We start from the raw sequence: 23,554 nt of genomic DNA on the forward strand, positions 1-23,554 counted from the left end.
TCATGAAATAAAGCAAACAATACAAAGCAGTGCAAAATCGAGAAACAGGGCAGCATCATGCTTAGGCCCAGAGCACCAAATAAGGCTGTATACCAGGTGACTGGTACCACTTTGAGTTGTGCAGTGCACAACCCTTTTAACTGTACAGCAGATCCTGATTAGATCCACAGTTTATGGCATTATTAATTCGACACAAACTTATTGAGAGCCTACCATCTGTTAGGCACCATTCCAGACACTGGGGTTACAGCAGAGAACAAAATCAAGCTCTACCTCTCATGTAGCTGACACTCTAGTTCAGAAGTCAGACAGACTGAGGCTTGAGTCCTGGCTTTATATCAATTAATCTCACTAAGCTTCAGTTTCTTCATCTGTAAAATGGGCACAATGAGATGTACTTCATAAAGTGACTGTGGTAAATAATTGAAATACCAGTTGGTTTCAGGTCTGACACATGGAAGGCACTCAGTAAATGATAGCCAGTATTATCACAAATAGTGGGTTATGGGGAGAAAGGTTTGGGGAAATCAAGGGATAAGGGAGATCACAGATGTGGAGGAGTCAGCGGAGACGTCTTAGCAGGAGCAGGAGTGAATGGTTAAGAACTGCAGAGGCCCAGAGGAGCAGGTCCTTCTGAAGATGGGCCCCTGAGAAAAGTGGGGGAGGGGAGAATGAGGCTGTTGTGAGCACCTGATTTGGGGACCATGTTTTCCAAACCAGGGATTAGGACACACGTGATCTGGCAAAGACGTTTCTTCCAGATGTGAGAAACAGTCTGAAAAAAGGTGTGGTCCTCAAAATATCAGAATTTAAAGAGATTTCAGTATTTTATTGGTACCTAAGACCTAATATTTAAAATTGGGTCTGTCTCTTGACAGTCTGAGACATGTGCCCCATTAGGAGTGAGCAAACTGACTGGTGAGGTTGGGGGAGGGTGGAGTGGAAATAAAGTGTGTGGGCCCCTCAGAGGCCAAGCAAATGCGCTGGATCTGATGAGGTAGAGACAAGGGAGCTGACTCAGTCAGGATTCCTGGTTGCTAGCAACGGAAGTCACCCTATCCCTATTAAGCAGACACGGATTTGGGGCATTCACAAATTCAAGGGGCTGAGGGCAGTGGAGAACCAGACTTGGAACACAGGTGAGCACCAAGCAGCTCCTGAGGGCCCAGAGCAGAGACTTAAACCAGTCCTTGGCCGTCCTGGGTAGGAGGATGTGATTGGCCATCCTGGTCATGTGTCCCCTCAGTGGCTAGCAGAGGACCCTGGGTAAGAGGAGCCCCACTTAAGCTCTCATGGTGGAAGATGAGGCACTGCATCCCATCGGTACATCACACAGTGGGAGAGTCCCCCAAATTAGGAAGGGGGCTTGGATGCCCAACTGCCAAAGTTCCTACAAATGATTACAACCAAGGAAAATTCTGGAGGAGTTACAGGATGCAAGAGATAGAAAATGCCAATCTCACACCGGGGTTTGAGAAGAAAAAGCACCAAGGAGACCAGCTGGAAGACAGCTGGGGCACCTCGAGGAGGCTGTGGGTAGGGTGGGCTGGAATGGAAGGGGCAGATATGAAGGCATTTATGGGGATTAACTTACCAGAGGCCCCTGGGAATCCTCTCTGAAGGCAGAGAGGTCCCCGAGTCACAGAGGCTTAGTGAGGCGCTCACATGTGAACAGCTGTCAGAGCTCTAGGGGGTCACATGGCCCCAGGCAGACACGCAGACTTCGTCTCGTTTGCCCAGTCTGATCCCCGAGAAGGATTGCAGGGTTCAGGCAGGCCCCCGTGAGCCATTAGCAATGCCTGCTGTAGAGACGGGAGCCTGGGGTGACACATGGACCATGTATTTGTCATCTCTGCCCCTCCAGAATGTCTCCACTTTTCAGAGGGAGAGACTGAGACCCAGAGAGGCAGACACTTGTCCCTGGCCACACAGCCAGTGAGCAGCAGGGCTGAGATGAGCCCCAGTGCCCTAACTCCTGAAGGGGAAACATCCATTTAGTGATGTTCCCCAAACCCCAGGTGGGCTGGGCAAAAAGAATAACCCTGAATGAGTTTCCTTCACAATGCAGGAGATGTATGCGGAGAGGTTGCAGAAGAGGCTTCAGGTGAGAGGGTCCCCCTTTCCCATCTTTCCTGGGCCAGACAGCAGATGGAAGAGGGGATTTTTATACTCTTGGCAGCCTCTGAAAAACACAAGGTCTGCTGGGGCCTCTACTGAGATGGCCTCTGGTACAGCAGACATCCAGGACTCTGGGCCAAAAAGCAGAGGGCTGACCTGGGAACTGCTCCTGACCTTGACTGGCTTCTATCTCAGGGCCATCCGTGCTTCCGTACCTCCCAGTTTGGGGTGGGTGTCCACTAGGGTGCTGTCCGTGCCAGGGCCTCTGGGAGGAGCATGAAGGATGAGGCCTATTTGGGGCCAAGAATGGGGAGACATTGAAGAGCCTGTAGCTGAACCCCACAGCGGTCCAGCCCCCGTGTTCCTAGTGCTCCCCACCTTCTAGAAGAACTCGGCTTCGTGGCAGGGAGAGAAGGCCAGTGCTAGTGTTGACAGCCTTAAGATAGCATGGGTGCTCTCTTTTTCCTTGGAGTTTCTGCCTGAACCAGAAATTTGCTATTCTGCTCATTATAAACCAAAACTAAGGCTTTCCCCACAATTTGCAAAACATGTCATGTATTTTTTGCCAACTGTTTCACATTTCCAAGTCATAGATTTTTGCCCATCCCCCACCTTCCCCACTCTGGGACACAGGGACATGATCTGGGGACTGGGACGTTGGGAGACTCTCCTTCCCTGCACAGTCCCCTGCCCCATCACAGTTAAGACCTTGAATGCCAGGATACATGCTCCCTGGCCTAGGGCCCCCGCATGCCCTATCTGAGGTCTCTGGGCTCCCCAGGCATAGCATAGCACTCTGCAGTAATTGCACATCTGGGCCCCCTGCAGTCCATTCTCCTGCATTAAACCATCAGTGGCTCTTCAGTGCCTATGGAGTAAAGTTCAGACTCCTTCACGAGGCCAGCGAGTTCCTGAACTGTCTGGTCTGCACCGTCCTCTGTGGCCTCTCTCCACTTATTTGGCTTTCCGAAATACACCCAGGGCCTCTGCCGGTGCTGGTCCTTCTGTCTCTTAAGCATTACCCATGCCATCCCTACCTATGTGCTATCAATTCTTTGGGTGTATGGCACCGCCTCTAGGAAGATTTCCAGATTTCAAAGTCTCCCATTCTTGCCCCTTGTCCGTGCTCCCAATGGGGACCCGCCATTTCCCCACCAAAGCCCAGCCCAACCTGCAACTGTCCAGCTCTCTATCTCCTCAATAGATTGTGAGCAACTGGAGGCAGAAACCCACAGCCCAGGACACCCTATCAAAAGCACCCCATGGAGATTTGTCAGGCGCAGTAGAATTTTTGTATCTTCTTCACATGTTTTAGCCCAGGGTTCTATAAAAGAGGGCAGTAGTCAGGAAACCACAGGGACAGCATGAGCTCTGAGGTCCCAGGCAGCCTCTCCCTAACACACACACTCACTCGTTGACTATTACTCAACATCTTCCTATCCCAAGCTCAGGGGGCCTTTTAGCTCTTCTCTGGGAGTCTGAAAAAGGATACGTCCTAAGACCAGGATAAAGGGGGCCCCCCATCATCTCCTAGAGCCTTGGAGAACCAATTGTGTCTCCAAGAGCAGAAATATCAGGAGAAACACAATTCCTTACTGGTCTTCTCCAAACAAACCCACCCCTCCCCCCAAGGGGCCCTTTCCCACCCCATCTGGCAGCACACACACACACACACACACACACACACACACACACACACACACCAGGGATTTTAACTGGAAAAATCAGCAAACCCTTTTCATTTCTAAAATCACAGAGATAAAAGAATGAGAGGAAAAATCAAAACAGGAAGTCATGAAATCAAGAGGCTCTTTGAAGTATCGCTGTGAACTTCTGTCTAAGGGTGACTAACTTTATAGCATTCACGACCTTTATCATACACTGTGCCTTTGACTCTGAATTTCCCCCCAAACTCAGCCCCAGATTGAGACTTTCTCAAGATCGTAAGAGTAGGATCCGAATTATCTCCCAGCATGGGGGAGGGGGAGCGTTTGTCTGTTCCCTAGGTGATATTTTCTGGGTGCCAAGGGTGGGCATGCACAGAGAAGGGAAGGGGAGTCAAGCCTGAGGGAACAGCAGGAGCTAAGACGCAGAGGTGGGAAACGGGATGACATTCATTTACCCAGCTTGAGCCCTTGCTTTGAGCTAGGCACTGAATGCGGCCCTGGCGACATGTTGTCAAGAGCGCTGTCCTCATGGTGTGCACCCCTGAGGACAGGGATGAACTAAGAACCAAAGGTGGCATCAGCCAGGTGGTGGGGCATTGGACGCAGGATGTGGAGGTGTGTGTATACGGCATGTGTATGGCCCAGGTGACAGACTGTGTCAAAGCAGGATCAAGCTGGGACCACAATAGCTCTGATGTCTGGGTAAGGTGTTTGGCTTTTAAAGTCTAGTAATTGGGAGCCATTGGAAGTTTTGGAGCAGAAGAGTTACTGCAGCAGAGCTGTACTCTAAGAAAGTTAGACAACAGTAAGTAAGATGCACTAGAGAGAGAATGGAAGAGGGCAGACACTAGAGGCAGGGAGACAAAGCAGTGGACCCATTTCAGAAATCCCCAGGACAATCCTTCGAGCTCTAGCATGAATACAGCTCTCCACCCAAAACAGATCTCTTAGCACTCTGCCTGAGAGGCAGAGCCCAGCAGACTCCACCTCTGGCCAAATGGCTTTCTCTAAAACGCTCCTGTCAGTGTGCTCATAGACAACCTGCAAGAAGAAATGGACTGACCCGTTATCCCCCAGGGTCCCCTCAGAAAGCTTTTGTGTATTGGATTAGCTGGCCAAAGAGAACAGGGCCCTGAAGTATGGAACATGAGACCAGCACATTCTGATTGGGATGGAGGGAGGAAAAGAGCAGAGTCAGAGGCCTGGGTGGAAATGGCTGTGGAGAGGAGCTTATATGGGCGTGTGTGTGTGTGTGTGTGTGTGTGTGTGTGTGTGTGTGTGTGTGACTGGGGACAGTGACTGGCAAATTGGGTACACCCTGGAATGGGAGCACCCACACTTTGAATGAAGGGCACACAAAATTTAGGAACACAGACACCCCTCTTATCCCTGCTGAGAAGGCCACGGTGGTACCCAGAGCTCTGGACCTGCATAAATTCTGGCTGTCACTTCCAGGTGGGGTGACCAAGGGCAAATTTCCTTGTTTATCGAGTCACACCTTCCCTGGGCAATATAAATTACGATCATGTATGTGTGTGTGCTTTTTGAAGTGTCAAGGCCTTCTTCAGCCCCAGGAGGCTGACACACAAGGGGCCTGACCTATGCCCAGGGCTTTGGGGAGAAGGATTACGTTGCCCGTTTTATAATGGCTGTCTCTCCTTTAATATCAACTTCCATCCAGAGGAGAGCGTGTAAGGAAGACTGCGAGCAGCCTAATCAAATGATCTGGGCTGCATGGGGTGGCACACAGAGGAGGGAATGTGATGACTGGAGTGGCCTGTCCAAAACTGTCTCCCTCGTGGAAGCTTCGAGTTCCATCATTAGATCCCCCATCGCCTGGGTTCAGCAATATCCCTCACCCTGGGTCTTCCTGATGTGGCTGTTATCTTGCTATTTGCTTTATCTGTGGTTTCTGTAAATGAGCCTCTATTAAACGAGCAATAATGTTCTTTGATTTCTCACCCCACCCTCCACACCCACGTTGGTAACACTGACAGGCAGGCAGCCTCTGAGCCTGTCTTAAAATGCACAAGTGTTGCAGGGGCTTCCCTGGGCCTCAGCAGAACAGGGAGCCTCTAAGGTAGTGGTTCCCAAACTTTGCTGCCCATTGGAATCACTGGAGGAATGTTAAAAAATACCAGTGCCTGGCTCCCTGCTCCCAGACGCTGTGATTCAATTGATATGAAGTATAACCTGGTGTCATGCGGGAGACCCTGCTCACAGCGCCATTTGTCATGCGGGACGGCCTGCGGGGTCTCTGCTCCCGCTCCCCATACAAGAACGCAGGATATGGTGAGGCCAAAAAGGAACTCCCACGGAGCCATAGGTAGGGGAGTCATACCACTATATTCTCTCTGGCGGCACTATACTCTCACTGGAGGCTGGATCCGCACTGTCCGCAAACCGCCATCCACGCTTGCCAGCCCAGCCGCCATCTTCTTGCTAGCCCCCATTCTCTCTCTCTCCCTCTCTCTCCTAGCGTAGCCACAGCAGTTGTATTGTGGCCAATGGCTCACTGGTTACAGCTGACGGCCAACTAGCCACAGCTGATGGCCATGCAATCACAGTTGGCCATTTACTACCTGAGCCAGCACCTGTCTATGTGAGGCCGAGAGCCTGGAAACTACTTTCCGGGGCTCTGCCCCCACACTCCACCCCTACAGGCTCTCGCCTCACAATCTATGCGACAAGCATCTTCCGCGAGGGGCCCTGTGCGAGGAGCCTGAAGGTGAATGCAATATCCTGGACACAGCCAGGCTCTCTGGGCACAGCCAGGGTTTCTCAGGGCACCACCAGTGCTTCTGGGCACGGCCAGACTTCCTGGACTTCTTAGGGTACCACTAGTTTCCCCGGGCACAGCTAGGATTTCTCAGGGCACTGCCACTCTCTCTGGGAACAGCCCGACTTCCTGGGTACAGCCAGGGCATCTTCAGGGCTCAGCCAGACTTCCTGGACTCAGCCAGGGCTCTCAGGGCACTGCCCCTCTCTCTGGGCCTCTCAGGGTACCCTGCTGGAACAACAGCGACTCACAATCAAGGTGCTCACATATTCTCAATGGTGGCCAGTCAAGACACAAAAGCAAATATCCCCCAGTTCCACTAACAAACAGTCAAGCGGTCCATTAAATTAGGGATGGAAGGCAATTCCCCATAGTCCATAGTCATTCGCCAGGGCTGTCCTGGGGGTGAGGGATGACCTTGACCTCACCCTCATCTCCCACGGAGGACTCAGCAAACGTTACCTCCTGGGACAATAAGTCCTGCATCCGGGCTGCCTGAGCAGGAACTTCTCCGACCCACAGGACTGCAACGACCTTCGCTTTCTCCGGCCTGTGCTGGTTGGGGAACCGTCCACATCTTTCCACCTCTCCACGGGGCTCCATCTCTGCAGCAGCGGCATGCCTTTTCCTGTGCTGGTGGGAGAACCGTCCACATCCTCCCACCCCTCCACGGGGGTCCAGCTCTCCGGCAGCTGCTCCTCCTGGTCTTCCTGACACTGAGTGTTCATATGCACAAACTGCTCCACCGCCCTTCGGGGAGCTTTGGCCGGCACCATACCCTGCTCGCGAAGCTGAGCTTTTATACGTGTAAACTGCTCCAGTACATTCCGGAGAGTTTCAGCCGACACCATACCCTGCTCGCTGCGCCATTTGTCGTGCAAGGCGTCCAGCGGGGAGGCCTGCGGGGTCTCTGCTCCCGCTCCCCATACAAGAACGCAGGATATGGTGAGGCCAAAAAGGAACACCCACGGAGTCATAGGTAGGGGAGTCATACCACTACAGTCTCACTGGAGGCTGGGTTCACTGGACGTGCGACCTGCTGTCCGTTTTGTCTGCAACCCACCGACGACTCTCTTTCACTCTCCTCCACTCTCCTCCTAGCGTAGCCACAGCAGTTATATTGTGGCCAATGGCTCACTGGTTACAGCTGACGGCCAACTAGCCACAGCTGATGGCCATGCAATCACAGTTGGCCATTTACTACCTGAGCCAGCACCTGTCTATGTGAGGCCGAGAGCCTGGAAACTACTTTCTGGGGCTCTGCCCCCACACCTGGGCACGGGGATTTTTAAAACTTCCCAGGTGATTCTAAAGTGTAACAAAGTCTGGGAACCACTAGGGAGAGGGGTGAGCCTGAGTGAGAAAGGAGGAAGGAAGGAACAGTTTCCCAAGAGAAGGTTAAGGGGCTGTGGGGACAGAGCCAGGAGTGCAGTTTCCAGGCTCTCGGCCTCATGTGCAAAGGTGCTGGCTCAGGTAGTAAATGGCCATCAACTGTGATTGGATGGCCATCAGCTGTAACCAGTGAGCCATTGGCCACTAATATAATAACTCTGGCTACGCTAGCAGAAAATGGGGGCTGGCAAGAAGATGGTGGCTGAGCTAGCAAGGGGCGGAGTGTGGATTGCAGATCGTGTGGCTCCTGCTTCCTGTGTCTCCAACCCAGCCACCAGCGAGACTATAATGGTGTGACTCCCCTATCTATGGCTCCGTGGGTGTTCCTTTTTGGCCTCACCGTGTTCAGCATTCTTATGTGGGGAGCGGGACCAGAGACCCCGCCTGACACCCTACATGACGGGGGCACACCGAGTTGCCAGCCAGCCATTTCTTAGAACCCCCACTAGAGGGGTCCTATTTCAGATTTCTGACCACTTTCCCTCCTCATTTATCAAATGTCTCACGTATATTTCGATAAAGGAGGCAGCATAGCTGAGGTGGCTCTGAGCCAGACCGCACCGACTGCAAATTGCAGCTCCTTGATTCCCAGCTGTCACCTTTGGCAAGTCACGTCTTAGGACTCAGTTTTCTCATCCATAAAATGGATTGTTACAGGAGGGTTATAAGGATTTCATAAAACTGTATAGGGTTTTACAAGAATTAATTAAAATAATGTATATACATTGCTTAACACAAAGGCCTAGCTCTTTATAAGCACTTGTCAAATGGTCTCTTATTACCATGATTCTTTTTCATTGTTATCATTAGTATTGCCATCCTGCGTCTTTCTGACAGCACATTTGATGTGGATCTCTCCATTCTGCCCTGGTACACCAGAAGCAAGCCCTCTGGTTGCCGGTGTGCCTTGCTTTGTACAATAAGAAGAGCAGCCATGAAGAAGCAGAAAGCGCATTAGCCCAGGGTCTAGGAATCTGGAAAGCCCAGAGAGGCCAGGGTCATCCATGTTCAAGGTCACTCAGCTGGCGGGGTGGGTGCTGGAACTGGGCCTGGAAACCCTACCTCCTGCTCAGAGTCTGTTCTTTCTGCCTCGCTAAGCTGATTCCCTAGGTAAGAAAACATTTTGCTTCTGTGTACAAAATTCAGCTTTGCAACGACGCGAGATTCTAGGAAGCTGAAGCTGCAATGCAGGTTGTTTTGAAAATATCTCATCTTCAGTCAGTTCACTGGGTTCAGATAAAGCCTGGACTGAGGCCCACGGCACCTGCCACTTCCCTGGGAGGCCTGCTGGGTGAGCCTCACCTGCCAGCCTTTCCAAGGGAGGACCTGGCCTCAGCTGCCCCCATGCACACCACACACACACACACACACACACACATACACACACACACACACAGACACACAAACACCACACACACAGACACACACACACAGACACACACACACAGTGAAACCCACTTTCAATTAGTTATGTAATTTTCTTCAATTTCAAGGATCTTTTCTCCCAAACCATTCTTGTGGTAACAAAGGAATAGAGAAGCCTGTATGACCAAACATACTTATGTCCCACAAAAGCTTCTGACCATGTAAATCTGATATACTCCAGCCTGCATCTCATTTCTTTAAAACTTGTTTGACCAAAACCAGAGAGGAATATGTCTCAATCAAAGCTATAGGGTGTGTGTGTGTTAAATAACATCTATCTTTTTAATAAGTTTTAAGTGTTGTGGAAAAATTGGAAATCACTAATATCCAGAGATTGCTACTATTAAAATTCTGATGTATTTTCTTATAGACTGTGTATTTTTTTGATAGGTAGGGATCATTTTATGTATATAATTTGATTCTGACTGTTTCACTAAACATTAGATCTTGAGTAATTTCCGTGTCATTACATATTCTTTAACAATAAGATTTTAAATGAGCTCATAATATTCCATTATACTGCTGTACTATAATTCATTTTGGCAATGCCCCATTGTTGGGCATTTATTATATGGTTCCCTATTATAAATAACACAGCAGTGAACATCTTAGGGTGCTTCTCCGTTAATTTCCCTGGGATAAATTCCCAAAGTGGAATTATTGGTCAAAGGCTATGAATCTTTTAAAAGTCTTTGAGACCCTATCAAATGGACCTGCAAGAAAGTCTCCCTATTTCACACTTCCTCCCGCCCTGTAGAAGGCCTGTGTTCAGCCCCTTTCAGCTCTGTCTTTGGCAGATAGGGTGTATTTGAGATACAGCCTTACCCCTAGCACGAGGCTCCTTCTTGAGAAGGCTCAGGTATGCCACAGTTGCTATCCAACATTTGATGAAGGTCTGTCCCAGCCAGTGGGGGCTGCATTTGTCCTTTGAGGCAAAGGACATGACCCACTGACAGCCTGTTACTTGGGAGAGACACCAAGTCACAGGCTTCCCCACCCTACCCCGTGCAGCAAGGTCTCTGTCCCAGCTCTGGTGAGCCTGAAGCTCTCTTTGAGGTTCAAGGATCAGGTGGTAGGTGAGACCCAGGACCCCTGAGAACCCTACCACTGGAACAGAGCTGTGAGCGGACCCTCTACACAGTGATTCCAAGTTACGAAACACTGTAAAACCTTGATTCCACTCCTTAGGAGCTCGTTAAACCTGTTTTCTCACTGTAAGATGGGATTATGAGGATTAAATTTTATTACATTAATATGGTATATTAATAAGAGCTACTAGTGTTGGTATGAGTATTAGCATGTGTACGCGTATGAGAAGGTAGCACCGTGTGGCAGTGAGGAACCAGGTCCAGATTTGGTCTCTACTCACAACCCATAAAGAAATTGGAACAGAAAACAAAGGCGTTTTGGGGGTCTGGGGAGAGGATTATTCCCATTTTTAAAAAAAATTCAGAACAAGCTTCCTTTAGAACATCTGGTACATACATTTTATTTGTTCACTCTTTAATATTTCTATCTAGCAAAGTAATAATTGTAGAGTTCATAAAGCCTAACAGTACGACGAGGCCTATAGCCCCACAGTTATGTGATGGAGTCAGTTTTGTGAGAGTCTGTCAAACTGTTAGGAGTTTTGCAAGGCCATTATTTAAAATTAAATTATGCAAACATTCAATTTATTTATTTTAAAAACAGAGGTATTAAATATTAAAAATTTATGCTTCCTAATTATTTCACCAGAATCTGCATTCTTGAAGTTATTTATGTCTATTATACAGTTGGCCTCCCATACTCAGGGTTCACCCAACCACGGATTGAAAATATTTGAAAAAAAGTCACATTGTTGCTGACATGTATTATGTAGTTAGGCTGACAAAGGTTGTGTCTGTACTGAACATGTACAGACTTTCTTGTCATAATTCCCTCAACAATAAAGCATAGCAACCATTTACATAGTATTTACATTGTATTAGGGATTATAAGTAATCCAGAGATGATTAAAAATATACGGGAGGATGTGCGTAGGTTATGTGCAAATACCAGGCCACTTTACATGAGGGACTTGAGCATCTGCAAATTTGGTAAACTCAGGGGTCCTGGACCCAATTCCCCCCATATATTGAGGGATGACTCTGTCTATATGGTAGAAATGTTACATAATATGTGCTACTGTGAATCTCTTCTCACTCTGCCTTTGGGTGATACCGTCCCGCAACTTGAAATTAGCCATGGTGGGAATATTTACACCACTCAAATGGGCAAATGCTACAAACCAGGGCCTTTTTCCCCTGCACAACATGGCCTTTACCCTCCATCCCTGTCCCACTTTGCTGCTCCCCTCATTTCCCACCCCCTAAAGGTGGCTATTTTCACTGCTTTTAGCCGTTTCTTTTTGCACTTATCCCCATAGTTCTTAATTACATGTTTTTACTGCCACATCTTGATTTTTTAAATCCTAAGCATTGTCTATTGACTTCCTATTATGGAAGATGGGGATTTGGCTTTCTTCCAGCTGTATTTCCCCTCTTACTGCGCGTGCACACACACACACACACACACACGCACACACACACATACAGTTTCCCTACCTCTGTTGTCCCAGCATAGTATAGCAAAACTCTTATTTAAATAAATATTTTGGATTCACATTATTACAACTATGTAAATATTATATATCAGTCATTATGCATTATGATTGCATTAGTTTTCTAATACAATTTACTTTCCTGGAGTTAATAATTGTAGTTTTAATTTGCTGGATTTCTCTATAAAGCAGTGGTATTCAAACTTTTCTTCTTAGCAATGGAACTTGTCTTTCAAACAAAATTTTATGTGGAACCGTCCTATAGGATACAGGAAATCCTGAGCTGCCAGGTTGAAAGCCTTCCCTTTAGGGCTGCCACACATGGCCGAGCAGCTTGTGTACTGCACAACTCTTGGGTCACCATTCAAATAAACAACAATGTGATCCAGTCATGATAATTATAATTACCCAGCTCACTGGGCATCGCATCCATTCTGTAAAGGGAGGTCCACTTGGATGTATCCATTACCTCAGGATCATTCTCTGCTTTAAAAAGACGTATTCCTTCCCCAAGGCAGGGCTCTGACCACTCCCCATTCTAAACAGGTTCCAGTGATGTTGCTTCACGGTCCCTCTAGGGTATCACCCACAAGCTGCTGGCCAGAGCTGCTGTTAGCTGATGGCCACCTATGACTTATTCAGCGCCCCTCAGATTTGCCTGGGCTGGGCTGGGTGCCAAAAGCTTGGTGCAAACAGCTTTGCTCAGGGATCATTCCAGTGCAGCCTCTGAGATCCGATGTAAGGAATGGCTCTGTCGGAGAGTAAGTGAGCTGTGGAAGCAGACAATGCAGGGCCTGTCTGCCCGTGGAAGTCAGAGCTGGAGGAAAGGAGCTGGCCAACAACAGGCCGTGGAGTTCAAAAAGCTCAGCCTGAAGGGTCACCCCTGTGTGGGAATCCTAGTTTCACGTTCAGCTGCATAACCTTGGGCTTGTTGCTAAACCTTGCTGAGCCTTCACTTCCTCATGCAGAATCCACAGGGTTGTCGCGAGAGATAAAGAAGGTGATGTGTAACCCTAGTAAATCCCAGGGCCATATGTGGCTCCGTCTCTGCTCAAAGTCTCATTTAACGAAACATAGTGCTACCTCCTGAAAGTAATTGAAAAACATATTCCAATCCAAAATATATCCCTCGTGGAATGTCAAAGGGGATCCCATTCCTAACTGATAGCACTGCTCCCCAAATCCTTTTCCTCCATTCCCTAATTCTCCCATGATATGCAGTGTCTCGGTAAAGTTCTCTGGAGCACAACCTCTGAGGCTTTTTTCCTCTCTCTCTTTCTCTGCCTCATTCCTCACCCTCCGTCCCACTGCCATTTTCTCTTAGGTCTGTTTTTTCTCAAACCGTACCACCGTTGCTGTGTCACAAAAAAAAAAAAAAAAATCAAGGGACCTGGAAATGAGCCGATAGAGATTCTGGCAGGAAGTGGGTGGGGAGAGGTCATGGCAGGACGACACCCTGAAACCACTCTCCTCATCTCATCACACTAGTGAAGTATGAGGCACGTGTAGCAGGGGCTTGGCAGAAATTGGTTGTCTTCCTCATCTTTCGGTCAAGGAACTTGAAGGAGGGTAGGCTATGACCTGCCTGAGGTTCCTCTGACCACCTAACCACTATTAGTAGGTGGGCAGTGACTGGAAAAACTCTCCCTCTTTCCTCCAAACCCCCAAAAAATCAGTATTAAAAAACACCCTCCCTATTTCCTCCAAGCCCCCAAAAAACTCTTATTAAAAAGATGGAGACACAGCTTCTGCCTACAATTTTCCTTCCCTTCCCTGCCACCTTTACAGCCAGTAAGCATGGACCTACCCTTCCCTACCCCCGACGCCCACATGCATGTTCCATCTTTTGTGGACTCCATCTCCCTCACAGGATGTCTTTTAGGTCATGTACTAAGTGTCTCCTATGTGCCAGGCTTGTTAGGACTGCAGATTCAGACAAGGAAGACACAGACTGTATCCTCAGTTGCTCACAAATAAAAACAGATTACAACTCCACATGACAATGCTATATTGGAGGGAAGCCCAGGATGCTGTGAGTGCACAGAAGAAGAGTTCTTAACCCATTGAGAGATCAGGGAAGACTTCCTGGAGGAGGTGTCATCTAACCTGTATGACAATAATAACTCCTATCATATACTGAACAGTCTTTATGATGATATTCTCCACACTAAACACTTCGCTACGTACATTAGGTCATTCAATTTCACAGCAATGCCAAGAGGTAGGTGTTGCTATCCTCATTTCAGAAATGAAGAAACCAAGGCTCAGAGAAATTCATTGACTTTCCCAAGGCCACATAGCTAAAAGGTGGTAGATTCAAACACAGTCCTCTGTGACTTCAAAGACTATGCTTTGAACCGCAGGAATCTGTGTACAGGTGTTTAAGATGCACACTGAACAAGCCTGCCACCTCTGGGGGCAGCACTGTTCACATCATAGGCAGACTAACTTATTTATATGGCAGTGTTTATGTGGACACAGCCTAAGACCTCTCCATTGACTGCTGGAGCATCATTAAAGAGCCTCCTCCTGATCCACAGCTGGCTGTGGCACTTCTGCTGGGGGCAGTGGGGACTACGGGCACTGGGAAGAATGCATACCCTGCCCCCCCATCACCATTCAGTGTTGGGAAGGATGCAGCCACAGAGCAATTCGGCCCACGCTGATGCAGGGACCAAAAGACAAATAAGACATTGGTGGGTCCTCAAGGACCTTCCAGTCCAGTTTAGAAGCCCAGAATAAAGGCTCTCCTTTCAGGGCCACCCCAGGGCCATCAAACTAATCCCCTTCTCTCTCTCTCTCCCCTCGGCAGACGGGCAGGATTGAACCTAACTACCCCAAGGTCTGTGGTCACCAGGGGAATGTGCTGGACATCAAGTGGAACCCCTTCATTGACAACATCATTGCCTCATGCTCGGAGGACACATCGGTGAGCCAGAGGGGTGTCCCCTCCCTGCTTCCTCATGGAGGCCTCCCTTATTAAACTCCCCTCCTTCTCCCTTCTTTGCCCAGGATGGGGAGTTAGGAAAAGGACTGAGTGAGCAAATCCCTGGAGTGTTCAGCAGATCTTGTGCCTTTAGCATGATTTCATTTGGAAGTGTTGATTTTATAGGTGAGAATTAGAACAAAAATACTAAGTGTATGATCAGAACTCAAATGTGGTCTCAGAAGAAGGGTAGGAGGGGAAATATGGACAAGGAGAAAGGGAACAAGGAAGGAAATGGATGAGCCATGAAGAAAAGAGGCCCTGTTCCTGCAGACTGGGCATGGCAAATGTACCCTCTATTGTTGCACGTGAGCCATGGTTTTAGGGAAGGACTCTGGGCTGAGAATTGTTGTGATTTGTCCAAGGACCTACAGTGGTGGCCCAGAATTTGAACTCCGTGTGTCCCACCACTTGATGGGAAGAGAGAAGAAATAAGAGAAATGAGGAGGAGGGAGCTGGGAGGAGATAGAGGGGAGAGAAAGAGAGAACAGATAGGAGAGGTGGAGAAGGAAGGAAGAAAGGGAATAGAGAGAACTTGGAGAGGAGAAATAAAGAATCTAGGGAGAGTAAAATTTGAAGTTGCTGTCTAGCCAGCCTTTCCCTGGCCTCTGGTGATTTCCACAGGTGGAGGGAGGGTCAGGAGTTAGCAGTAGCCTCAGTGTCTCTAGAGAGGGACCCCATGTCTTTCCCCACACTGCCCTTGAACAACGTCAGAGCACCGGCTTGGAAGCAAGAGGGGGTTTTAGAGCCTCAGCTGAGCTGTGAGGAGGGGCTGCCCGAGTCCCTGGTGTTCCCAGGTGAAGGAAGACCAGCCTTTCATTCAGGCCGCAAGCATCCACCTAGCACTCACTGGCATCGCCTTGGTACAGGTCCTAGGCTCCCAGAATATTGGAACTAGAAGGAACTTCAAAACTCATGTCTCCTGTCTTTCCAGACTGGACTGTGAACTCCTGAGAGCTGAGGCCTTGGCCTATTTGTTTCTTAATCCCAAGCATCCAGCACAGAACCTTCTACCTAGTAAATGCTTAGTAGCAATTGGATAGGATGGATGGTTGCATGGATGGATGGATTGATGGATGGACGGATGGATGACAGATGGAGGGTTGAAGATGGATAAATAGGTGGATAGATGAAGAGATTGTTGGATGGATGACTACTTTGATGGACAGAAAGATGACTGAATGGATGGGTAATGGACAGATAGATGAATGGAAGGATGGAAGCATGACTGGATACAAGTGAATGGATAGGTGGATAAATGGAAAGATGAATGCATGAGTGAATGAATATAGCCCAACTAATCAATTATCCAAAGAGAGAGTCACAGTAAATAGTTTCCACTGGTTAATAAAGTTGGGGTTGGGGGAGGTCAGCTGGCACAGTACCTAGTAAATGTGAGTAGCGAGGAAGGGGCTGAAAGAATGGAATGGGCTTGACCAGCTCCTGAAGGTCAAAGTCCTAGGTCAACCCAAGAGGATTCCTGAGAGCAGCAGCAAGGGCAGGGCCCATGTGAGCAGACAGATCAAGAATTGGTAGTGACATAGGCCATCATGTTTGGTTAATTTCTTTAGCAAAATGAGGACAGTGGCCAGGGGTCAGAGCACAGGCAGGACCAGAGGATGGGCATGAGATGATGGAGCCCAGGACAGGTGTGGAAGCTCAGGAAGAACAAGGTCACTGGTTGCTTCCTAGGCTGGGAAGGAGGCAGCTGGAGCTGGTGGAGGCTAGAGACCTCAGTGTGGGTAATGCCTGGGCTCAGTGGGAGAGAGAACAGGTGGAGGCACTGCCCATCCTTCTCTACTGGGTGCAGGGAGCCCAAGAAGGAGTGCCAGAGACCACAGCTGGCTCCGTCGCTGCCTGGTAAGGGGTTGAGTAACTGTCACCAGCCATCAGGGAGCGAACACCCCTGAAACTCGGGGCTGCCTTACACGGAACTCCTCCAGCCAGTCAGGGCTGGACACTTTACACACAGTTAGCCCTCACGGCTACCCTGTGTGCCAGGCACTGCCACCCCCAAACTGATGGTTGGGGGCAGGTCACAAAACTAGGAAGTCGAGAAGGGCTACGGCCCCAGGTCCACGCTCTTCCTGCTTTATGAAGTCTCATCATGACACGAATCCACAGAGTCCTGTGGGCAGCCTCAGGTCCCTCCCGGTGCCTCGGGCCAGGGGAGCCATCTGGGAAAGAGAAGAGCAGTGTCCAGCTTGCTGCGGAGAGGGACAGGGTAGGCCAGGGCTCTCAGGGTCACAGGCTGTCCCCGCTCCACCTCAGGTGGACACTTCTGCCTGAGTCAGGACGAGGGTGGGTGGGGTCACTGGCCCTGATAGACCCGCCCAGTTCTAGCTCAGCACCTTATTTCACCTCAGAGTCAGGGGCCACATGCTCCAGGACCCCAGCTAATAAACCAGACATCCATGCTGTGTGTGCAAGAAAAGCACAAGGCCCCAGCCCTGGCCACACGAGCCAGCGCGCCTTTGAGTTTCGCCCGCTCTGGCTAACCGCCGACAGGTCCCCGCCACGCTCCTGGGTGCGGCGCTTCAAAGTGAGCTCCACGTCGGAATCTGGGTAACCTGGGGCTGATCTCAGCTTCACCATGGACCGACTGGGTGACCAAGCATGTGTTACTCACCCTCTCGGAGCCTCAGTTTTGCTCAGCTTTATAACAATAATAATGATGACCCATCCCTTTGGCAGTTGCTATGAAGATGAAAGGAGGTCTGTGCCCAGCAGGATGCCTGCTACTCTCAGTCCTTTCCTGGAAACACCAACAGTACAGGGGCGGCCGTCACACCCCACCCACCAAAATGCAATGCAGAGTGAAGTCACTGCAACCACGGAAGGTCAAACAGGGCTGTGTGCCCAGGGAGGAAAGCAGGATTAATTTTGACCAAGGTGCACGCGGGGCAGAGGGGGTTAGAGAGAGCTGGACCCTGGAGAAGCAGGACTTTGACAGAAGAGCAGGGGTCCAGGATGAGGGCAAAGGCACAGGTCTGGACGGCGTCTGTCTCAGCTCGGGCCACTGTAACAACATACCACAGGCCGGGTGGCTTAGAAACAACAGAGACGTATTGCTGAGATCAGGGAAAGTCAGATCCGGGTACCCGCACGGCTGGGTGTCTCACTGTGTCCTCACGCAGTGGAAGGGGTGAGGGTCTCTCTAGAGTCCCTGGCATAAAGCACCAATCCCATCATAAGTACCCCACCCTCACGACCTAATCACCTCCCAAAGGCCCACCTCCTAATACCATCACCTGTGGGGGTTAGGGTTTCAACATAGGAATTTTGGGGCAACACGAACATTAAGGCCATAGCACAGTTCATATGTTGTGCTTGGAAAGTGGAGATGTCTGATGTGGCTGGAGCCTGGGTTTGTGGTCAGGGAGGGGAGGTGGCAGGAGAGGGCCTGCGGAGGGAGGTTGGGAGCAGAGAGAGAAAGCTTGAGATGCCAGGGTGAGCAGCTGCACTTTGAACTGAGGCCTGTGCTTTTCAAGCCATCTGAACATACGCTGAGACACCAGGCACACTGTGTGAGATGCCACATGCCCCGGGGGAGCGAGGGAGGGGAATCAGTGAGGCCAAAGGGTCAGAGCCAGCTTTGTGGAGGAGGCGGGGCCCCAGCCAGCTGGATAAGTGCTGGAATGTGGTTCCTCAGAGAGAAGGGGAGCACCCAGGGGAGGGGTGTGAAGAGAAAGGGCGCCAGGCTTGGGGGCACAGGGAAGGAGGGGCCAGCTCAGGCTGCTGATCCAGAGAGAAGGAGATTAAGTCTCCAGACCAGTGAGGACCTACGCTCTTGCTCTGGCTGCCAGTCCAGCCGCCTCAGAAGCAACAGCTCAGAGCCCTACTTTGCCCCGCAGGTCTCCACTCCTCCCCAGCCTCAGGGCCAACGATCTGGCCAGGGAGCCATCCAGGGCCTAGTCCCTCCTGGAGAAAGGCACACTGAGGCCCGAAGGGCAGCGCCTTGCCCAGGTCACACAGGGAGTCCAAGTCACAGGCAGGGTGGAAAGCCAGGTCTCCTGACTCCCAGCCAGTGCTCTGAGCGACATACCGACAGCTGTAGCTTTACAGGTGAGGACACTGAAGCTCAGAGCCATGAATGGCTCAGATCAAACACTTAATATTACATCTCAGTGTCCTCTCTGTGCAAAGCCCAGGTGGCACCTGAAGCAGGTCCTGGGAGGGTGGGATGTACAGGCAGTGGAGCCTGTAGCTCCCGAGGTGGGTGAGGCGGCCTGTCAGCCTGCCAGGTTGTTCTGACCCACCCTCCTGCTTCCATCAAAGCACCTTGAGGGCAGGCCACTGAGACACCCTCCCTCGATCCACTCAGGGCCAAATGGTCAACTTACTGTGCATCACACACAACATCCAGAACCAAGGTTAGGAGGTCAGCAAACCTACTGTGTGCCAGGCACTGTGCTACACACTGGGCCTGGGGAGGGAACCAACCCGATGGAGCCCAGAGAAGCTGCTCGCAATGGATCTGGCCCATCTCCTGGAAGTGCCTGTGCATCCACTCCCACCCCTCTTCTAGTCTCAGAACATTCAGACAACACTGAAAGGATCTAGCGAGACTCCACCCCCACTCCCAGGTCCTTTCCCATATCCCTCAGCCCTTGAAAAGTCTCCAGTGATATCCATCCCCCGTGTCCCCCAGAGTGTGAGGAGGTCCCCAGAAGTCTAACCCATCCCTCCAGGGATCCAACAGAACATACCCAAAGCCCTTTCCCAAGGGCTCCAGTGCTGAGGAAGGGGTGGGGGCTGTAACTCTCCTGGCATCTGGCAGAATCCGGTTCTTTCTGCCACTGGGTGATGTCACCTATTGTTGAAGGGCTGTGCTTTTTATAGCTTCTGCGGCAGCTAGGGAGGGCGGCTGGCAGGTGGCAGGGAAGGGCGCTATGAGTTTCCTCCTGCTCTCAGCCCTTCTCCAGCAGCCATAGAGAGAGAGGTTTGTGATATCTCAAGGAGAGGAGAGAGTGATCCCAGGAGAGAGAGGGAGAAGGGAGAGGGAGGCAGGCCCCTCTCCATGCTGGGCCGAGCACAGCATCTTTCCTTTGCCTTCTATTCTTTTGTTCTTCTATCCAGTGGCTGCCTTCATCCACCCCACCCTCCTCAGAGATGATGACCTGCCCAGAGGATCTAGAGGTGGGATGGGGCAGGATGTCAGCCTTGCTGGAAGCAGCCAGAAGCCACCCACCACCCTGCCCTCCTACACACTCGAGAGCCATTACATCTTGAAGTTGGAAGGAAACAACACACTCATTTTAGAGATGGAAGTACAGTAGCCCCAAGAGGCCTCACCAACATACCTGGTAGCTGTGGTCAAATTGACAGTGTGATTCACTTGTTAAGCAGCCAGGCTCAGGAGGCCATAGGCCTAGGTTCAAATCCTGACTCTGTCACTTCCCAGATGTGTGACCTTGGACCTGTTTCTTTACCTCTCTGGGTACCGGTTGCCCTGCTGTAAAATGGAGACCATACTGGGTTCACCATGAGAACTAAATGAATGTAAAAGTGTTTCTTGGCTACTAAGAACTCCGTAAACATTAACTGCTACTATCTTAGCCTTAAGTGGGGACCAAAGAGTTTAAATACCTTGCTCTCGTGCAGGGTGGCTAGAGGGCTGGGAGTCAGTCCCCCAACGTGCACTCTTTCTATTACATCTCATTCTTTGCTCGTTGAGCACCCCAAAATAGGCCTTGTATCACTGGTTTCCAAAAAGGACTAAGCTGAATGCTAAGCATCAACAGTCAGGAAAGAAATCCTCCACCAGGTCCCCCTTCCAAATCAGGACAAAAGGGACGCTTTCCCATCTATCCAGCTCACCACCAGCCAGAGTAAGGGTGAGCCCACTCACCTCAGCTCAGGGGTGATTCACTGCTGAACCTGCTGCTGGCAGGAAGGCTCTGGGCTTCTCAGGTTCTTCCAGTGATTCACTCATTCAACAAATATGTCTCAGATGCCTATGATGTGCCAGGCACTGTTTCTCACCAAAAGACCACCCCTATATGGAGGAGCTGACCATCCAGTGGGAGGCTTGGCAGGGTGTCTGTGCCCAGAGAAGGGTGATTTCTAGATACGTGGGGCCAGAGGGCTGTATTAGTTTCCTGGAATAGATGAGCAGAAGGACAGACCATGTCCTGTCCAGGCTGTCAGATTCCAGCCAGGGGAAAAGGAAGGGATTGGGCAGGGGCAGGCGTGCAGAAGAGAGGAACAGGGAGCTTAGGTTGCCTGGTTCCAAGCCTGAGTTTGAATCCCAGTTTTTCCCTTCCTAGCTGTGCAACCTGGGCAAGTTTCCTAACTTCTCTGTGCCTCATTTCCTTATTTTTTAAAGAAGAGTCATTAATAATAATAATAATAATTAGCATATATCCTTCCGTGTGTCCAGCTCCACATTTACCATTTTATTTAATCCTCTAGCAACCACTTCACAGGACTCTCAGCGGTAGATGCTCAAGCATGCTTCCTTCTGCCCCCTCAGATGGCCTCCCTCACCTCCCTGGGTTTGAAGTGATTTGTTCCTCACATTGGGAAACAGTTAGGGGGTCAGAAGATATCGACATTCAGGTAGACTTTGAGATTCTACCTCTTGTTTAGATGAATGACAGTAAACCCAGTTTCAAGTAGTAGTAAACAAAATAATTGGTAAGAAACGGGGATTCGGGTGGGGGGAGTTCCAGGAGCCCCCTGGCTCTGAGCAAGACCCTCACTGCTTCTCTTTTTTCACTGCAGAAGACTTGCGAGTTGTTGTGACCTGGGCTCAGGCACTGTGAGTGGTTGGATGGAAATCCTGGCACCAAGGCCTGTGTTGTCGCTCAGCTAAATTGGATGCTTCCTGAAGGCTGAAACCATATCTTGTACTTGACTTTTCCTCCTGACACTACTCCAAACAGAGTTGTTTTTTAAGTAAACACTAAGTACTTGGAATCTGTATCTTCTCCCAGCTACTTAGGACCACTGTGAACTCCAGCTCTTCCTCTGAGCTTCTATACCCCAGATATAGATAATAAGTACTGTCCATTTGCTGTAGCTGTTTAACAAGCAGATTCCCTAAATGGAGCATTCTTTCTCTTAGGAACAGCGTTGTGAGAGGAGCTGAGTCTGTCCTCACTAGGCCCCGGCCCTAACTCACCAGCAGCCATACTCTCAATGTGTCAAAAGCAGAAACTCAACCAGATACCTTCATAACCATATAATAATTTTACACAGGAAATGTATACTGCATTCTACAAAATGGAGACAAACTTTATACCACCTACACAAGAGTAACAAAGTACACATAAAAAATATAAATCACGTCTTAAATTTGACCTATATAAAACTTGTATATAATCCTTAATAATAAGCAAGCATTGTTTATATTAAGTGCTTAGTAATCTGTTTGGTAGGACCTATATTTTATCTTTATTTAATCTTTATAGCAATTATAATTCTAGGTGCCATTATTCTTACAGATGAAAAGACTAAGACTCAGAGAGGTTAAGTAACTTGGCCGAAGTCTCACAGCCAGTTAAGTTCAGAGCCTGGATTTGAATGGAGCCTGTCAGACCACTAAAGCTCTCCCTTTGTTGTCCAGCTGCTCCCTCCCCCATGCATAGAGACACTGGTTTTGTAACTTCATTAACCGTCTTTATCAGCTGCCTTGCCTTAGCCTTGTCTGCACATGTCTACTGTTTCCCCCACAGGACTGAGCTACTTGAAACCAAGGACCATCCCCCAGTGTTTAACGTCTGTGACACAGGGTGGGGCTGAGCATATTTTGTTGGATGAATGTAGCTGAGATAAACAGAGGTCTGACCCAGGGACCTATGTAGGAGACAGTCCTAGGCACAGGGGGCTTGCTGGAGAGAGTGCTTTTGCCACTTTCCCCTCCCCTTCCTTCCAGAAATCCGGTTTGGCAGACCCTATTGAGTTTCCTGTTGAATTGAAGTAACCTCCTAGAGCAACCTCTGGGCAGAGCCACAGTGCTCCTCCCACGCCCATCCACTCTTTGCCTCTAACAAAGCCTTTGAATACAAAGGGATTGGAATTCCTATTCCAGTAACTTGGGCCCACTGTGAACTCCAGCTCCTCCTCTGAGCTCCTGCAGCATATGGTGCCAACTGTTAGCTGTAGCGGTGGATCAAACAGAGTTAGTGTCTTCCTCCAGGGATACGTTCAATGATGTCAACAGCAGAGAAGTTTGGAAGATTAACTTGTGCTGTCTCGGTGTGATGTGCATGTGAGAAATCCAGGGCCCAGGGAGGGAAGTGGCTGGCACCAAATGGGGATAAGGCAGAAAGCCTCTCTCCCTCTCTATGGGACATTTTTCATCCAGGTCCCCCAAGCCTTGCCTGGGACCCTGCTCCAGCAGTTATTGGTGAAAAAGCTCTTAGCTTCTCCCTTGCAGCCCTTCACCCCACAGGACGCAGATCCAGTCCAGAGGCTGAGCCTGAGCACAGACATGACCTGCCCTCCCCACCCCCTTAGCTTAGCCCCTAAGTTACTAGGCAGAACTGTCACCCCAACAAATCAACTCATGTGGCTAGAAAGCCTCAGATTCACAACAGCTCTGAAGCCCAGTTTAGTTTAACCCACACACCTCTGAAAGGTAGACACATCTCAATTCATCA

General features: G+C 49.8%; 1 protein-coding gene across 5 annotated transcripts in view; it reads left to right on the forward strand.

The window, feature by feature from the left end:
• CORO2B (coronin 2B) overlaps positions 1 to 23,554 on the forward strand; it is a 134,148-nt gene that overhangs the window by 92,106 nt on the left and 18,488 nt on the right. For 4 of the 5 annotated variants that reach the window (XM_019725632.3, XM_074327509.2, XM_019725631.3 and 1 more), the window contains one exon: positions 14,775 to 14,891. The exons of the other annotated variant lie outside the window; for it this stretch is intronic. In XM_019725632.3, the coding sequence (XP_019581191.1) occupies positions 14,775 to 14,891 (117 nt within the window). The remainder of the gene's footprint in view (positions 1 to 14,774; positions 14,892 to 23,554) is intronic. 5 annotated transcript variants of the gene reach the window in all.

Source organism: Rhinolophus sinicus, chromosome 3 (assembly GCF_057876585.1).
Source record: "Rhinolophus sinicus isolate RSI-liver-muscle chromosome 3, RSI-T2T, whole genome shotgun sequence".
Lineage (NCBI taxonomy): Eukaryota > Metazoa > Chordata > Mammalia > Chiroptera > Rhinolophidae > Rhinolophus > Rhinolophus sinicus.